Consider the following 19,839-nt stretch of genomic DNA (forward strand, 5'->3'; position numbering starts at 1 on the left):
TTTCATACACAGACCAAAATGCTTGCTGCTGCTGCCTGCCTTCTACTAAAAAGAAACTGCTGATAGTCTCATTGCTCGCTCTCAAACACGCATGGATGCACACAAACACACACACACACACACACACACACACACACACACACACACACACACACACACACCCAACTGCTCTCTCTCTCTCTCTCTCTCTCTCTCTCTCTCTCTCTCTTCTGGCTCTTTCTCTGTTCTCCATTTTTTCTCCTTTATCCTACCTGCTCAACATAGTTACCAAATGTGTAGCTGAATATCACTCCCTCTGTCTCTCCTGCTTCCTTGTTTTCTTCTCAAAACTCCTAGACGTCTCTGGTCTGCAATGTAAAGATCGGTGATGTCAGAAAGCGGAAAACATGGAGGGGGAAAAAGGGAGGATCAGGGAGGTGGAAGAGGAGGAGGAGGAGGACATGGTCTTGACTCTTCCCATGGACCCCTTCTCCCTGACCTCCGGCCCTCTCCTCCCGTGGTAGAGGGTCCCACGCCCCACCAGCCCGCCCACAGGAGGCACCTCCCGCGGGGCATCGTGATCCAGCTGACGGGCACGGAGGGAAAGTGGGACAGCCTGGACGACGGCGAGCTCCTCTTCTCCAGCCTCCACCCCGACGACGAGGACCCTTGCCCCCTTATCTCTCTGTCCACCGAGGGGGAGCCCTCCCCTGAGGAGGGCGAACGAGAGCCGTGCTCCATGGCTTTCCCCTTCCCTCTCTCCCCGTCCTCCCCCGACTCTCTGGGGAGCTGCTCTCCCTTCTTCGCCTCGGCGGCGCCCGGTCTGTCCAGCTTCCTCTCCCCGGGCCCGCCGTCGCCGACGCACCGGCCGGCGCTGGCCGGCCTGGTGAAGTCCCTGTCCACGGAGCTGGAGCTGAAGGAGGGCTCCACGCTGAGACCCCGCCCGCTGCTCACCCTGGTCAAGTCCATCTCCACCGAGCTGTCCCGCTCCGACAAGGAGGTGTCTCAGTCCAGGTCCGACTCCCGCCTCAACCTCCACCTGCTGAAGCAGCTCACCCAGCACAAGGGCGGCGGCGGCGGCGGCGGCGGCGGCGGCGGCGGCGGCGGCGGCAGGGACTCCCGCACCGCGCCCCCCTCCCCCGGCTCGCTCTCCCCCAGCGGGGAGGGCCCGAGGGGGAGCTTCTTCAAGCTGGAGCTGGAGGACACCAAGAAGAAGCTGTCGGAGGCCATGCAGGAGCCCCTCAGCAGCATGTTCAGTAAGATGCGGAGGGACGAGAGCAGCGGGAGCCCCAAGCACCAGTGGCGGGCACCGCAGGGGGCTGGGCCCTCGCTGGGGCGCGTGGAGGGTACGACGGACACGGGGGTCTCTCAGGAATCTCCGTTGAGGAGTGTGAAGGGAGCCGACACGATGGACCTTCCTCCCGCCTTCGACTGGCCCGGCGTTAGACATCCACGGAGGGGACGCCACGGAGCGTGCCCGGTACACCACCGACGCCGCCACCCCATAAGCCGGTCCAACAACAGGGACGAGGGACTGGAAATATACACAGACGATGACACCGTGCGAGTCATCGCCGTGGACAACCAAAGTGGGGAACCTAGGGCCCCAGCTGGGTCTCAGCCCTCCTTCAGTGCCGCGATCAGGACCGATCCCCCAACCCCGGTACCGGCCATGAGCCTGCTGTGTGTGGCTGTGTTGTCGTATTTGTACTTCACGCTCCCGCTGGGCCCCTACGTGTCAGGCGCGGGTCTGGGTCTGGCTATGGGCTTCCTCCTGGGGCTCTTTCTCCTCAACCTGGGCTCTTCCAGGTGTCGGAGACCACCCCCCACAGGCAGACGGAAAACTTCCCTGTTGGGACTGGAGATGGGAGCCGGGAACGTTGTTGCCAGCACTGAGCCTGATGTCCTCAAGGTAAATTCACTGGGATAAGCGTTTTTTTTACCATATGACCAAAATGTCAAACATCCTTTAATTTAGTGTTCAGTAGTTAATGTAGTTAAAATAGGGCACAGTGAAGTTACTCTGCTGGTCACACATTAAATATATTACATTTTGATTCACCATGTGTTTATTTAACTATTTTGGTGCCTTGCCGAATGTGTGGCGACAGGCTTCAAGTTTTGCGTGTGTGGCTGAACCAAAGTGGTTTAACTGGCCAATCAGCATTATATTATTATTATTATTACTATTTTGGTGCCTTGCAAGGCAGCCCGATTCGTGAGTCACAGAATGCGTGAGAATCCATCTAGCCAGGCTTCAAGTTTTGCGTGTGTGGCTGAACCAAAGCTGTTTAACTGGCCAATCAGCATCATATAAGAAACTACGTGTTGTACGTGATCTACTTGATAAATGGTGATAGAAAAAACAGATTGAATCCAATCCTCTGCCAAGTATCTTTTGAAAGAGCCTGCCCTTTTCCAACCTGTCTCCTTTTGTGCATTGGTTGTATTTCTAGTGTTTAAGTGTGAGTGTCTGTCTCTTTTTAATTTAGAAGAATACCAGTGACTTATCCCTCCTTTGCACAACAGTTATTCTAATGTGATCCGTGGCTATTAGAAAAATATTTGCAGACAAGGATTTCAAATAGTTAAATACTGCAGTAAGAGCATTCCTCAGTATCGTAAGCTTGTTTGAACCCGAGACCGACTGCTCCTCTTGAGCCACTGCCAGATCCATGGGCAATTATATAAAGTTAAGAGGCAGTGTAAAGTGCCAAATAGCCAGGGCCAACTGTGTAATTAGCAGCGACTCAGTCAGCTTATTCCCAGGTATGCTAATTATGAGTGTGGTTTCTGTCAGGCTGTTTCGAACAATTCAGCGTGTGCCGGTGGCATGTGCGGAAGAGTGCTTCAGGGTCTCCTTACACCTGATGGGTGTCGTTGACATACAGACACGTTTATCCTCTAGCAGTGGTTTCCACACTTCAGTGAATCATTGCGTAATGTTGTGCTTTTCTCTCACCGAGGGCATATTTCCCACGAGCGTTCATTTCGCTGCATCCAGTACGTTTTGGGTTTCTCTCCCCAGGGTTGGATGAATGAGATGCAGGAGTATGACCCAGAAACCTTCCACCCGTCTCTGATGGCGTCAGTGTTTGCCTCCCTGGAGGGCTCCTCCCTTTGCCTGGAAACCCCACGGTGGAACATCAGCCGCTGGGCCCAGTACGAAGACGACCCGCCCATTGACGTCAACTTCGTCAGAACGCGTACTTTCCACCTGGTGAACAGCAAGGTAGGAGGATGGGGTGGGCTGGGGTGCATGATACCACCTCCCTTCAAGCCACAATGAATGAATTAAATACAGATAAGGGTGTATTAATTGTTGGTGAAATGAAGGCCAAAAGGCCAAACTGTAAAAAGTTTACACCATCAACGGCTAAATTAGAGAAAATGTATCCGTGTTGATGTTGACATAGCATCAGAGTCTGTGTCTGGGGCTTGTTTGACTGTTGACGGGTATCGTTGCTGTAAAACTCAGACACACAACCTTTACACAGACATTCAACCAACAATGGTAGTGTAAAGAGAACAGGCAGTGTTCTGACTACTGTGTGATGTAATTTATTCTAACATACAGTTGACAAATGAGCCTGATAAGCTGAGAGCAAAAGAGGTTGAAACGATACTGAAATCAGGGCAGATGAAAGTTAAGATAAAGGATTATTAGCAGAGAGCACCTTTCACCTACCAACTCACACAATGGAGACCTAATGCATCTAGTCTAGGTACATTTTACTAATCTGTCTCATCTTTATAGTGTCTAATGATTACAATTAATCAAATGTAATCAATTGAATTGATGTCAACTGCATTCAATACTTATTTAATTAATCTTATAAAAAAAGATATCAAATCACCTCACAACAAGTCAAATACATTAAATTAAATACATTGAAATAAAGGTCCATTTAATGCAATTCAATTCAATTAAATGAGCTATGCGGTCCGCTGCTGTTCCCCCAGGTGTCCCTCCTGCCGTCGGTGCTGGCTCGTAAAAGGGCGTGGAACCCCAAGTACCCCATCTGCATCCGGCTGGCCGAGGGAGCCTCCCCCCTGGGAGAAGAGGAGGCGGTGTCCCCCCAGCCCCAGGAGAGCCAAGGGTTGGGGGAGCCTGACCCGGTGGACCCAGTGACCCCCAACAGAGAGCCCGGCCATGGCTCCCAGCCTGCGCCGCACCCTCCCACCACGCTCTACCTCTTCGGCCGCACGGGACGAGAAAAGGAAGAGTGGTTTCATCAGTTCCTGTCCGCGTCCCTCGACGGCGCGGGAAGAGAGAGGGACAGGTGGAAGAAGCGGGTGGATGGCAGACCTGTGAACAGAGCGGGTAGGAGAGAGAGAGAGAGGCCTCGCTGATGTATTAGCAGCAGCTACGTATTCGTCCAGAAGATGAAGCGTCTCTATGTAAGCGTATGCGTGGATTATGGATTATAGGCTTGGATACTCCTACAGTCCACAGTCGGTTCCCTGCCTTTGAGGTTGCTGATGCTACGTTGGAGAATTAAATGATCATAGCACAGCATGGATATCTCACAGATGTTTGATAGATGTTCTGATATTTTGTGTATACCATGCCCCCGAAATAATAAGATCTTATGTATATTTGATATATATATATTATATCTCCTGCGTATTTTGTTTGTCATTCGTCACAAGTCTGCACTTAACTTCCTCATCCTCATCGTCCTTGTTTCCCTATAAACCATCACGTACCAACCAGAGGAAAACACTCTCTGTCTAACGTCTCTCCTAGATGACCTCTCAACCCTGCAGAGCCTAAGTCCCCCAAGGCAGGGCGGGGTCAGCTGCGGCGCCAGCAGACAGGGCAGCGCTGAGGACGACGAAGCCCCGTCTTCACCTCCCGTGCAGCAGCAACATCATCAGCATCTTCATCATCCCACCCCGCCCGTCTCTGCCCCAGGCCCCCAGACCTCAAGTGGCTCCATTGGGGGGCTTTCCCTGCTGGACTACCCCAGCTACATGGCTCGCCTGCTGGCCTCGGCGGAGAGGCTGAGTCCCCTCCCCAGCCCCACGGCCGGGAGCAGCGTGGAAACAAGTCCCACCGCCGTCGGGGACCGAGTGAGTCAGGCTCGTTAAGGGCCATGAGTGGCGGGCCTGCATGGAACTGATAGTTGCGGAGTGATGCGTGCATTTGAAGGAATGCACTGTGTATTTAAGTTACAAATCAAAGTGACGGCTTGAACTTGTGGTTTTGAACTTGGAAGAAGCCCATGTCCTTCCTAACTAAGCTTGAGAGCAACAAAACGCTGGTAATTATCTTTTCTCGCTCCTCCCTCCAGTGTACCTGCGATCTCCCAGAGTCCCCGGCGTGGGCAAACGCGCTCGTCGGGCGGATCTTCTGGGACTTCCTGCGTGAGAGGCTCTGGTCCGACGCCATGTCCCGCAAGATCCAGAAGAAACTGAGCAGGATCCACGTGAGTTCTGGGTGCAGTTTACATTAGTCGAAGATAATTTGGTGCATTGTCTGAGGACGGGTGTCTGTGACCGGGTCTCTTGTGTCCCGTAGCTGCCCTACTTTATGAACGAGCTGACTCTGACGGAGCTGGACATGGGCTCCTGCATGCCCCAGATCATGGCTGCATCCGGCCCAGAGGTCAACCATAGAGGTGGGTGTGGTGTGGGCATGGCTGTGTACTATAGAGTGGGGATGCATGCATCTACATGAACAGAAAACATCCAAGCCAAACGGGCCTGTGAAGTGGAATAAACTAATTATAACCTTTGTGGTATGGCGGTCTCGTGCTAGGTATGACTCGGAGAGTGGTAAATGTTCAACAACGTGGTTTATTCTAACAGAGACACAAGGCAAACAGGCTTGCGTTCTGGAGGTGGTTTATGAAGCATCTCCCAAACATAGGTAAAACAAACACATATTGGGAGTGGGCGGAACGGTAAATAACGCCTACATGTTCCAATTGACCCAGGTAAACCTTTTGTCTGTCTTGGCAAACGGAAATGGCAAAGTGGCCATGTTTGTAGTCTTTAACTTATCATTAAAACCTTATATGGTGTTATTCATTATGTGGTGAAGAAACCACTCATAACTGTGGTTAGCTTGAAACATGTCATCAGAAATAGCATAGACTAAAATAATTTACATCACGTGCACGAACAAACACACACACACACACACACACACACACACACACACACACACAGGTGAACAGACAGACAGACAGACAGGCAGGCTTGGATAGATGGCAGGTGTGGACGTGATTATAGTTTAGTCCAGATCAAGATAAGAGTTTCATCCCATATTAATTTCAATCGTCCCAGAGATGCTGTGTCTGTAGTCTCACATTTCAGAGTGGCAGCAGACGAGCCCCAACACGCCCTGGACAGGGCGTTTCACATTTCTTACCTTCATACTTGTTTCAAACAATTCATGTTGCTGGAGAATGGGATATATCGGTTCGCGTAATTGGCGAACACAATCTAGGCCAGTGAACATAAAAAAGTCCCCTGGTTTAAAATCACCACAGTGTAGACTGGCCACTGTAGAAATACACTTATTTAAATACCCACGCAAAGGTGATTGTCCTTAGAAGGGTTACAACTGGCATAACCCCTCTACATTTTTGGTGTCCTGACTCAAGACGCGTTGTTTGCCTTATGGGGAAGGCTGGATCTGAGGTTATGTGTATACAACATGCATGCAAAACAGCCTATTGAGCCGTATGTGTTTGGGTGAGCATTTGAATTCAAATAATCTAACATTCCCCCCCCCCCGTTTACTGGCTCCTCCATTTAATACACAACATGTGTCATCTCCCGCTTTGTGGGGATTTATAATCTGGCATGATTTAGGCTAGATTTTGTGAGGACCTCGCGTGCTGTCAAACTGCTTAATCTCACCAACAGAGGATCTGTCTAGATTAGGGACTAAGAGAGAGAGATAGGAAGATGTGTGTTGTGTTTTCATCTAATAATCCCAAAAAACATTGTAGTTAAATACAATGTTATTAAATACTATATAATTAAACACATTGTAGTTATATATAATGTAATCTAATACATGTAGTTAAAAACAGTTTGGTATTTTTATATTTTTTTGTATTCCAATTATTTTTAATTATAAAATATATTATTGTTATGCTTTTGAAACATTTGAAACTTGAAATCTTTCAGTATGTACTCATTCGCCACTCTCATGAGGATGAAAATTATGAAGAAGAAGGGGATTAGGACGATGGTTAAATTGGAGACCCTCACTGTTACGCTGGAACAGGGCTTAAACCGGACTCAGATGCAGAGGTAGTCTCCAATGAAAAGTTTCAATAACACGTTCCAAAAACTCGGGAGTTCCAGACAAAAGGTAAAACAAGGTACATTCCAAAATCCAAAATGATATTCTAGTTCTCAAAGAACTCAAAAAGGCGAATATACGATAAACAGAGTAAAGTTCTTAGCATAAGCTTACTATGGGCGTTTGGACAAAAACTCAGCACAGCAGGAACTGAAAACAAGGTTTAAGTACCCACACTTAATTGGACACATGGTAATCAACAGATTAACCTCAGGTGGCAAAGCCCAAGATGGCCGAACCCAAACAGAAGCATGAAACAAAAGGTCATAGTAGCCACTAGAGGCCAGCAAAAAATCCCAAAATCATAACACTCACGGTGTTAGCCTGACGATGTGTTCTCTCCACGGTGCAGGTCTGTGGCTGGAGCTGGAGGTGGTGTATACAGGCGCCCTCCAGATGACCCTGCAGACCAAGTTCAACCTGTCTAAACTGGGCAAGGAGGGCAGCAGTGAACCATGTTGTCCTGACATGGGACTACAGGGGTTAGCAAACATGCGCACGCACACACTCACATATACACACACACGCACGCACAGGCACACCCACACATGCACACCCGCATTCAAACACGCACGCACACACACACACACACACGCACACACACACTCTCACTCAGACACAAACCCACAAAGATCTGCCCCACATTTCGTTGATTGGCCTGGCTCTCTGCTTTCGAGGGATTAAAGTTCAGACAAAGCTTCCTATTTGCTTACGGTGATGTTTCAGCTCATTGTCCTTAACTACTCAGATTTAAAGATATATATAGAGACAATGTTATATATAAATACATGGTTAGATATTTCTGTGTCTGTATTCACAGATGCGCTTTCTCAATCAAGGAATATCCTTTGGATTTCCATCAGTCAATCAATCCATTCATCCATCCATCTATCCATCTATCCATCCATCTATTTATCATCCATCCATTCATCTATAAAGTCCATCCATCCATCCACCCATCCATTGATCCATCCATCCATCTATCCATTAATCTATTTATCCATCCATCAATCTTTCATCCATAATGCTCCTCTCTCTCTCCCAGGTACAGACCCCTCATCATTTATCCATCCCTCTATCCCTCCATAATGCTCCTCTCTCTCTCCCAGATACAGACCCCTCATCATTTATCCATCCCTCTATCCCTCCATAATACTCCTTTCTCTCTCCCAGGTACAGACTCCTCATCATCCATCCATCCCTCTATCCCTCCATAATGCTCCTCTCTCTCCCCCAGTTTCAGACCCATCCTGGGGGTGCTAGCGGACAGCGATGAGGAGTCCTCCAGCGCCGGGTCCTCAGACGAAGAGGAGCTGTTCCTGTCCGAGCCTCAGGTTGCTGCTGGCGACAAGGGAGGCCCTCATCTCACTGAGGGGTAAACATGTGAACATTGTGCTACAGTAGGATTGTATGGTGGGGTTAATATTGTGGAGTGGCACAACAAGAACCATGACTATTTTATGGTGTGATTCATGAACACATTTGTTGATTGTTGGTGTTGCGTTTCATCAGCTACACGGCGTTCTCTACATTAGGTGGCTATAGACTCTCTGCCTCTCCTCTCCTCTCTTCATGTCTCCTCTCCTCTCCTCTCCTATCCTCTCTTCATGTCTCCTCTCCTCTCCTCTCCTATCCTCTCCTCATGTATCCTCTCCTCTCCTCATGCCTCCTCTCCTCTCCTCTCCTTTGCTCTTCACTGCTCCCCTCCTCTCCTCTCCTCTCCTCATGTCTCCTCTCTTCCCCTCTCCTCTGCTCTTCTCTTCTCTCCTCTCCTCTCCTTTCTTCTCCTCTCCTCTCCTCGTCTAATGTCTCCTCTCATCTGCTCTTCTCTCCTCTCCTCTCCTTTCTTCTCCTCTCCTCTCCTCGTCTAATGTCTCCTCTCCTCTCCTTTCTTCTCCTCTCCTCTCCTCGTCTAATGTCTCCTCCTTCCTCCTCTTTACCCCCCTCCTCTGCTCTCCACAGAGCCCCGGGGGGCCGGAAAGGGAGGAGGATTTTGAAGTTTGTCGACAAAATTGCCAAATCAAAGTACTTCCAGAAGGCCACTGAGAACGAGTTTATCAAGAAGAAGATCGAGGAGATGTCCAACACTCCTCTGCTGCTTACCGTCGAGGTGCAGGAGCTATCAGGAACCTTGGTCATCAACATACCACCACCCCCGTCCGACAGAATATGGTACGACCCATTGTTACGTAAAGGAAGATGCCCCATAGCTGCGTTTATTGTTGGAGGCAAGAGTGGTTTTGTCATCAGCTCACATGCATGGTTACACAGTATTTTTTATTTATTTTTTGCTTTATATTTGGAGGGTAGCAGTTTATTTATTTTTAATCTAATGCTATTTTGCTTTATTTTTTCTATGTACTTGGTAACACTTTGCTATCATAGAACAGTAATAAAAAAAATGTATGTATACTGTAAGTTAACATTAATCAAGATGAGTAAATGCAATAATAAACATAGAGCAAAGTAGTAAGGGTTATGGGTAGTGGGTTAGGGTTGGGATTAACCCTAACCCTGTTCAATAATATTTAAATGAATACCTTTGTCAACACGCCTTGTTTACAAAGGTATTCATTAACTTTTGTTAACTAAGCTAACACCGTTAGCGAAAGTTAACATGAACAAAACAACTTGCCAGTTTCAGTGGGTCTAACTTTGATCTTGATTCTTATGTGAAGGAGGTGAGTTATTTTTAATGTGTTCCTGATTTCAATCAGCTTTAGACACGTTATTTTTAACTTCTCTTCTAACACCGTCGTGGATAAACACACACAAAAAAAGAGTCGAGAAAGTCTGAAAGATTAATACTTTTTTATCAATTTATGAGACTCCATGTGAACATATTCCGTTAACATATGGATTCCTCCTCCATGCATGACTCACAACACCCAGGCATTGGGCCTAGAAGTTAGCCCTCTACCCTTTCTTCCCGACCCCAGTTTTCCAGGAACTGAACATACACTTATCCTCCTTCTCTGGATTCCAATTGGTTTTACATCTTTAACCTTACAGTTATATCAGATGTTAAGCAGTGAGGTACTCATCATAAACATATGAGTAATAGACATAATATATATAATAAACCAGATGTGCTGTGTGACAAACACTTCTGCACTTATGCATCTTGAGGAAAGTAGCCACGTATAATCAGAGAAAACAAACCTCTATACCACACATATACATAAAGAATATATATATATATATACATATATACATGAAGATGTGACATGCATGAGCAAAGTGACACTTCTACTTCTTCTAGACAAAAAGCATACAGTCAAACAATTGTCAACAATATCAAAGAATATTATTCTAGAATACATTAATAACAGTTGCCGTGCTTAACTTTCACTTAAGCATTGCTTAGTAAGCTTAACATACAAGTCATTAAAAGTAAAGTGTGAGGAAGAATGCAGGGTGTTCCATTCTTCTTTGTGGCCGTCATGAAGTCTCTTCCTGTCAGGAGGAGGTGAGCCAGGTACAAATGGGCTTGCAGCTTTTATGGGTCAAGTTGGAGTCAGCCAAGATTCATCTCAGGCGAGAAGGAGGTGAAATGAGATATATGTGGATGCCCCTCGGAATGTATGTCTTTATTGACTTTTTGGCTTTTCCCACACTTATTTACTTCATTCAGGCAAGATAATGACTTCCTTTAATTATATGGCAAATACATTCATTAACTTTGACTGTGATTATACTTCCTTTAAAACTTTAAACCTGTTCATTTCTCCCGTAGCACGTACGTATAAAAATGGGAGGAGGAAGACTGTAGTCATTTTTGCTGGTTCCACTTTACAAGGAAGAGGGCAGAAAGCGTAGGCAAGCAATCAAGCAATGACTCATTGCTATCACAACTCTGTGGTCAATAGGGCCCAATTTATAAAGCTAAAGAGCCCTTACAGTCAGGAAACCAATAAGTAACTACTGATAAAATGATGGACCATCACTGATTACAAACATTCTACCTCTGAATATTAGCTTAACGCACCAAATATTTGAAGGACAGAGTCAACACTGCAGGTTTTTGGTTTACGGTAAATGGCGCTGGCCTTTGTTGCCCTGTTACCTCAGGGGGTGGTAAATGGCCCGCCTTGCTCCATTTGCTGAGTTTGTTCAGTGATGTATCTTTATTTCTAGATCTTTTGTTGTAGATTGTAGAGCATTGTGTCACAAAAAAACCCCATTAATAATGGTTGTTAACTTCCAACCAATTCTCGTAAAGCTGCATATAGATGCAGAACAAGTTTGATGTGACAGACATTTATCTGCAACCGATTCTCGTAAAGCTAGTATTAGGCGCCAAACAAGTTTGACGTGACATACATGGACATGTGATCGGAAGTAAGCTCTACGTGTGTGTGTGTGTGTGTGTGTGTGTGTGCACGTGTGTTTCTCGGTGGACAGGTACAGTTTCTGTATGCCACCCAAGCTGGATCTGCGGGTGCGTCCCAAACTGGGTGAGAGGGAGGTGACCTTCTGCCACGCCACTGAGTGGATTGAGAGGAAGCTGCAGCAGGAGTTTAAGGTGATTACAATGTCAATAGAAGCAGTTCCTTCACAGCAAGGTGTGGTTTCAAAGCCTTTGTCTTCCAGATAGACAATGCGTGTCTGTCCATGTCCCGTCGCACCGGCACCTAGTCTACAGCTGACCCGCGTTTTGTATTCTTCTTTCTGGTCACCGTGTATATGAATCCCAAAAGGTTCTCTCCTAGAAGTCGCCGAGCAACCTATGTCCATCGGGTTATTCTCATTCACTCCGAATCTCACCTGCTGACTCCAGAGACTCTCCCACTCGGTATCAAACTCTGAGCTTCCCCTGCCCACTCAGCTGTGCATACTTACCAGTGATGAGCACCTCAACAGCACCCCCTCTGGGTGACGTCAATACTGACCCTAACCCTAAGCACACGTTACCATATCATAACCGTCTCCTTCTATGGTTTAGTCGTGGGCTCATGCAGGATACCCAAAGATAACCACCACTGTCCTTCAGTGGATCACTTAACTCTGCGTCCTAATTCTGCGCGTTATTCCTGCGTACTCTGCCGTTATGTTTTTCTTTAATTCATCACAAAACACAGTATACAAAAACACAGGACAAGAGAACAGGATGAAGGTGAATCCAAATAAATAATTTGATAAACTCCTTAAGAGGAGTGGTCGGGTTATAGACAGATTATTAAAACAGGATGAAGATGTCATCGTATTAACTCTTTGATCAGTCAATAGTGCGGGCCAGAGACAGGGGTCTGGCAGGGACAGGGTGAGGGCAAGGAAAAGGTGTCCACAAGCGAAGCAAAACCATATCTAACTGATACACCCTACAAATGCAAAGGAATGTAACAGCGATGAATAGATTCCTCAACTCTACATATGACAAGTATTTACTGCGTGTCACTACCTATTAATAGCATATATGTTACATATGCAGCCAGGGTTGGTCTAGCAACTCTCCAGCTCGCGAGCTGGAAAAACCAAACTCTGGTGATGCCAATCACATTGTGTATAGAGTTGGTGGGCGGGCTTAACATAACGACGACCGACGGTTCCGTGTCAAGTCATTGTGGTCCCTGCTACATGATTGATTGTAGCGCTATCCTATTGCGTGCAGAGGGAATTTGAAAGACAACTGTTTATCCCACCCCTTGGATTGAGCCGTGTTCCCAGACCCAACATCTTTATGTTGGGTCAGGAAACTATGTTTTTTTATTGAATAAACGGCACAAACTGAACAATTTACCTGAGCACCGTCCTTCTCTCCGTTTACAATCGTAGGGTTTAATTCACAAGTGGGTTCCTTTGATCACATCACAGACCATGCCCTGATAAGACAGCAGCCGGTTTGACTGCAATCAGTCGCTTTCCTTCTCTGTTCTGTATTTTGGCAACGCGAATTAGTAATGAATTGTATGCTTACATGTTTCAAAGTCTCACTTGTATGTCATTTATCATTAGAATCTATGGACGGAATGTAATCTACCCGGGAAGTGAATACAGTTGATTTACCGGATCCACTATCTCAGTCTCTTCCTTGTCTCTGCCACCTTGTTGGTGTCTGTCCAATCCTGTGTCACTCATGTGTCATTTGTTCAATTACATTTTCATAAAATAGAATGTTTATCGTCTTTGTCTTTCAGAAGGTTTTTGTACTTCCTAACATGGATGACATCTACGTGCCACTGATGCATTCTGGGTTGGACAGTCCCCCAGTGTCCCAGAAGCTCTCCCCTCAGTCTGAACAGTCTTCTTTCTACGTGGACTCCATGGAGAGAGACCCAGCAGAGATCACTAGGGCAGAATCTCACTAGTGTCCAGAAGGAAGCGTTCTATCTCCATCAACGATTTTCATGTACACATTATTTAATGTATATATATATTTTAAAGATTATTTTGTAAAAGATAAAGGGATTTTTGTGAGGACTTGATGTGCGATGGATTACAATAAAAGTAGAGCTCATATTCCGTATACATCTGAGATATTGTTCATCAAGTTGAGTTCATCAAACACTTCGACTGTGAAGTTTCTGGACCATGAAGTACAAGTGAGGAAGAAAAATGACAACGTAGCAACATTTTAAAGCTACTGCAGTACTACTGCAGTCAAACTAAAGTTTATTGAGGTTGTTTGTGGTTTGATACAGAAACAGCATAACAACAGTCAAATTGTATTTGTATTAAATAAATACTGATGATGGAAGGGATGACTGTTGCAAGGCAACAGCGATGATTTGATGTTGGTTTAACAAAGACTCTTGGCCTTTGGTCATCTGGAGACAATGCATGATTAGGTCTTAATCAGTATATTTACATACGTTGCTAACACTTTACAATAAGGGTAGATTAATTAACTAATTAACTTAACATTAATCAACTTTATTTAATGCTGTAATAAGCCTTTACTTACAGTTATTAGCAGTCCACTAATGGTAGTAATAATTTACAAGTGGTGTTACAAAAAATATTCATGTTAACTAAGTAGAATTAATAACTTAGTTTGTAGAATTAATAACTAAGAATTAATAACCCAGCACCCCTAATGCTTTATAATAATGCTTATTTCTGAATTTTCTAGTAAAGTATTGTTAATAAAGGGTCAATTACCCTTATTGTAAAGTGTTTAAAAAAAAACAATTGAAAGTGACTCCTGAATTAACTATAGTGATGCCTTCTGTAAATGTTTACATGTTAAAGTTGACCTGTATTTGCTGCATTGGTTGTATACAGATGAATGACATTTTTTGTGTATTTACAGACGCTGAATAAAAAAAACGATCCAAATCCATTTCTTAAATCAATATGTGCAATTAAATCAATACCTAAGATGGATGGCGACAATCTATCCTCACACAAACTTCTGTTGTGAGCCTTCAGAGCTTATTGTTTTAGTGACTCACTGGGCAATTCCAAAACACTCACTTAGAAACTGATTTAACAATTCAAACAAGGTCCAACCTTTGTGTACATGGGGATATTATGGGAAGTTATAGAGACACGCCTGGGGGTTGCTGTAGGGCTTCAGGTACATGGAGGGGATGAAGCCCGCCCTGTCGTTGTACCTGGAAGACACGCAGACACACAGTCAACTACACGGTTCGACATGCAGACAGTGGGAATCAGGAAGGTCAGTGGGGGTGTGAAATGGTGGCTCGCCGCTCGACGTGATATACATTCACAGTCATACATACAGTCACACAACAACAGTCAAATTGTATTTGTATTAAATAAATACTGATGATGGAAGGGATGACTGTTGCAAGGCAACAGCGATGATTTGATGTTGGTTTAACAAAGACTCTTGGCCTTTGGTCATCTGGAGACAATGCATGATTAGGTCTTAATCAGTATATTTACATACGTTGCTAACACTTTACAATAAGGGTAGATTAATTAACTAATTAACTTAACATTAATCAACTTTATTTAATGCTGTAATAAGCCTTTACTTACAGTTATTAGCAGTCCACTAATGGTAGTAATAATTTACAAGTGGTGTTACAAAAAATATTCATGTTAACTAAGTAGAATTAATAACTTAGTTTGTAGAATTAATAACTAAGAATTAATAACCCAGCACCCCTAATGCTTTATAATAATGCTTATTTCTGAATTTTCTAGTAAAGTATTGTTAATAAAGGGTCAATTACCCTTATTGTAAAGTGTTTAAAAAAAAACAATTGAAAGTGACTCCTGAATTAACTATAGTGATGCCTTCTGTAAATGTTTACATGTTAAAGTTGACCTGTATTTGCTGCATTGGTTGTATACAGATGAATGACATTTTTTGTGTATTTACAGACGCTGAATAAAAAAAACGATCCAAATCCATTTCTTAAATCAATATGTGCAATTAAATCAATACCTAAGATGGATGGCGACAATCTATCCTCACACAAACTTCTGTTGTGAGCCTTCAGAGCTTATTGTTTTAGTGACTCACTGGGCAATTCCAAAACACTCACTTAGAAACTGATTTAACAATTCAAACAAGGTCCAACCTTTGTGTACATGGGGATATTATGGGAAGTTATAGAGACACGCCTGGGGGTTGCTGTAGGGCTTCAGGTACATGGAGGGGATGAAGCCCGCCCTGTCGTTGTACCTGGAAGACACGCAGACACACAGTCAACTACACGGTTCGACATGCAGACAGTGGGAATCAGGAAGGTCAGTGGGGGTGTGAAATGGTGGCTCGCCGCTCGACGTGATATACATTCACAGTCATACATACAGTCACACAACAACAGTCAAATTGTATTTGTATTAAATAAATACTGATGATGGAAGGGATGACTGTTGCAAGGCAACAGCGATGATTTGATGTTGGTTTAACAAAGACTCTTGGCCTTTGGTCATCTGGAGACAATGCATGATTAGGTCTTAATCAGTATATTTACATACGTTGCTAACACTTTACAATAAGGGTAGATTAATTAACTAATTAACTTAACATTAATCAACTTTATTTAATGCTGTAATAAGCCTTTACTTACAGTTATTAGCAGTCCACTAATGGTAGTAATAATTTACAAGTGGTGTTACAAAAAATATTCATGTTAACTAAGTAGAATTAATAACTTAGTTTGTAGAATTAATAACTAAGAATTAATAACCCAGCACCCCTAATGCTTTATAATAATGCTTATTTCTGAATTTTCTAGTAAAGTATTGTTAATAAAGGGTCAATTACCCTTATTGTAAAGTGTTTAAAAAAAAACAATTGAAAGTGACTCCTGAATTAACTATAGTGATGCCTTCTGTAAATGTTTACATGTTAAAGTTGACCTGTATTTGCTGCATTGGTTGTATACAGATGAATGACATTTTTTGTGTATTTACAGACGCTGAATAAAAAAAACGATCCAAATCCATTTCTTAAATCAATATGTGCAATTAAATCAATACCTAAGATGGATGGCGACAATCTATCCTCACACAAACTTCTGTTGTGAGCCTTCAGAGCTTATTGTTTTAGTGACTCACTGGGCAATTCCAAAACACTCACTTAGAAACTGATTTAACAATTCAAACAAGGTCCAACCTTTGTGTACATGGGGATATTATGGGAAGTTATAGAGACACGCCTGGGGGTTGCTGTAGGGCTTCAGGTACATGGAGGGGATGAAGCCCGCCCTGTCGTTGTACCTGGAAGACACGCAGACACACAGTCAACTACACGGTTCGACATGCAGACAGTGGGAATCAGGAAGGTCAGTGGGGGTGTGAAATGGTGGCTCGCCGCTCGACGTGATATACATTCACAGTCATACATACAGTCACACAACAACAGTCAAATTGTATTTGTATTAAATAAATACTGATGATGGAAGGGATGACTGTTGCAAGGCAACAGCGATGATTTGATGTTGGTTTAACAAAGACTCTTGGCCTTTGGTCATCTGGAGACAATGCATGATTAGGTCTTAATCAGTATATTTACATACGTTGCTAACACTTTACAATAAGGGTAGATTAATTAACTAATTAACTTAACATTAATCAACTTTATTTAATGCTGTAATAAGCCTTTACTTACAGTTATTAGCAGTCCACTAATGGTAGTAATAATTTACAAGTGGTGTTACAAAAAATATTCATGTTAACTAAGTAGAATTAATAACTTAGTTTGTAGAATTAATAACTAAGAATTAATAACCCAGCACCCCTAATGCTTTATAATAATGCTTATTTCTGAATTTTCTAGTAAAGTATTGTTAATAAAGGGTCAATTACCCTTATTGTAAAGTGTTTAAAAAAAAACAATTGAAAGTGACTCCTGAATTAACTATAGTGATGCCTTCTGTAAATGTTTACATGTTAAAGTTGACCTGTATTTGCTGCATTGGTTGTATACAGATGAATGACATTTTTTGTGTATTTACAGACGCTGAATAAAAAAAACGATCCAAATCCATTTCTTAAATCAATATGTGCAATTAAATCAATACCTAAGATGGATGGCGACAATCTATCCTCACACAAACTTCTGTTGTGAGCCTTCAGAGCTTATTGTTTTAGTGACTCACTGGGCAATTCCAAAACACTCACTTAGAAACTGATTTAACAATTCAAACAAGGTCCAACCTTTGTGTACATGGGGATATTATGGGAAGTTATAGAGACTCCCTAAAAGTAATAAAAACTCAACAGATATGTCGACCGGCACGTAGGCCAACTGTTTGAGTCGTTATCTCCCACGGTCCTTGAGGTGACACCAGACATCAATTAGCCATTGCAGGCTGTAGAGAAATGTGCATCTTTGAGTTGACTTTCTGTGGACTAATATTTATAGTTTTACAACACATTCTTACAACTATCGCGCATTATCTTTCTTACGGGGGTTAGGTTACCGGATGATGAATGAGCAGATAAGATGATAGAACAACATCATAAAGCTAACCTAGCCACACTATAAGCAGTCTCAAAAATCAGTTATGGCATCAAATCTGGGTTAACAGAGTTTGTTTAGCCAGCAGTAGATACATACTCTTTAGAAACTGAATCAATATCAGGGATGCCATATATATACTGTATAGAGAGAGAGAAAGATTAGATGCATCTGTCTGATGCATCTAACCAAACATCAGACAGATGTTTGATTAGATGGTTGGATTGCCAATGTGGATATGTGGATTTTTCATATTCATTAATATGGTGGAATATGGTGTGAATTATTTGAATGTATACTTGAAAAAGAGAACGTGACATGAAGAAGCATACATCGTCATCTTTCTATGATTTAGAACACATATTTATTGTACACATTGAGTAAATAACAACACAATATACAGTAAGTTTGGAGGCACAAATAGCATACAGACTTAGGTAACTGTTATACAGTTCAATGTTCATTGAATGCCATCTCATTTTCTTTCTCCTTCATATTATAGGTAAACAAAGTGTTTCTCTGCTGAAGAGACAGTCACACAACAAATACATTTAATGCAATTGATAGATGCAGAAACCAGACTGTCATCAAATCTTGAAAATAGGTATACCAAGAGTATAAAAGAAGTGCAGTTATTATGCAATGATACAATCCTTAAATACAGACCAGAGAGGTTCACCAGTAAAACAGGAACCCATCAGATCAACTACTACAAGCATATATACCAATCACTTTCCAGCGTTAGGGTTAGGGTTAGAGTTTGTTTCTTTCATCTGTTTCATACCACAGAAAAAATAAATAAAAAATGAATCCTCTCAGAGGATCCTAGTGACCCTATATGTTCACAGATATTCATTATGATCTGAACAACCATTTGATTCAATAATCGGAATAGGGTCGATTTAGCTCCATCTGCTAAACACAAGACACGCGGCCACAGCCACAGTTTCGGCCCGCCCTGAGACAACCGCAGCAGTCGGGTGGGCTTCAGCGGGACTGGATGCGGACCTCCGGGTCCTGCATCAGCTGGTCCCTGGAGGCCAGTGCCGCCTTGCGGGTCATGGTGGTGCACCTGGTCAGGATCTCCTGGGGCTTGGGCCTGGCTGGCACCGCGGGGGTCCCCCCGGCGGCGCCCTTCGTCGACCCAGGGGACCCAGAACCGCTGCTGGCGGTGGAGGCTGCGTACCGGTCGGAGAGCCGCGAGTCGGCGGCGCTGATCCCGCTGGCCGCGGAGGTGGCAGAGTACCCCCGGGGGCGACGGGGCGGGACCTGGGCGTCCCCGGCGTTCCCGCCCGGCGCCGAGGCGTACTCGTCCAGGGAGAAGCTGCGTACACCGCGGGACCCTGCGTGGTCGGACTCGGACAGCAGGTCAAGCGAATGGGCTTTGCGGAGCTGCGACATCTTCTCCTGTTGGCCTGAACTCTGGCCCGGGCTGTCTCCCTCGGGCTCCCTATGCTCGGACAGGCTTGGCATAGGACCCCTGCCCGCCTGGGTCTCCTCCAGCGCCGGGGAGGCCAGGTTGAGGGTGGAGGAGTGCAGCTTCCTCTGCAGGCTGTGGAGGCACGCCTGGGGGTTGCTGTAGGGCTTCAGGTACATGGAGGGGATGAAGCCCGCCCTGTCGTTGTACCTGGAAGACACGCAGACACACAGT

At 44.4% G+C, this 19,839-nt stretch overlaps 1 protein-coding gene across 1 annotated transcript; it reads left to right on the top strand.

The window, feature by feature from the left end:
• Window positions 1-367: 367 nt before the first annotated feature.
• Window positions 368-13,611, top strand: tex2l (testis expressed 2, like; the record flags this gene model as incomplete). Its single annotated transcript, XM_079756389.1, has 11 exons — window positions 368-1,891; window positions 3,008-3,211; window positions 3,943-4,303; window positions 4,730-5,055; window positions 5,277-5,411; window positions 5,504-5,603; window positions 7,656-7,785; window positions 8,541-8,678; window positions 9,266-9,475; window positions 11,708-11,828; window positions 13,441-13,611. The coding sequence occupies 11 exons, from the start codon at window positions 368-370 to the stop codon at window positions 13,609-13,611; spliced, it is 3,420 nt and encodes a 1,139-aa protein (XP_079612515.1).
• Between the last annotated feature and the right edge of the window lie 6,228 nt (window positions 13,612-19,839).

This window comes from Pollachius pollachius, assembly GCF_949987615.1.
Source record: "Pollachius pollachius genome assembly, chromosome: 19".
Classification (NCBI taxonomy): domain Eukaryota; kingdom Metazoa; phylum Chordata; class Actinopteri; order Gadiformes; family Gadidae; genus Pollachius; species Pollachius pollachius.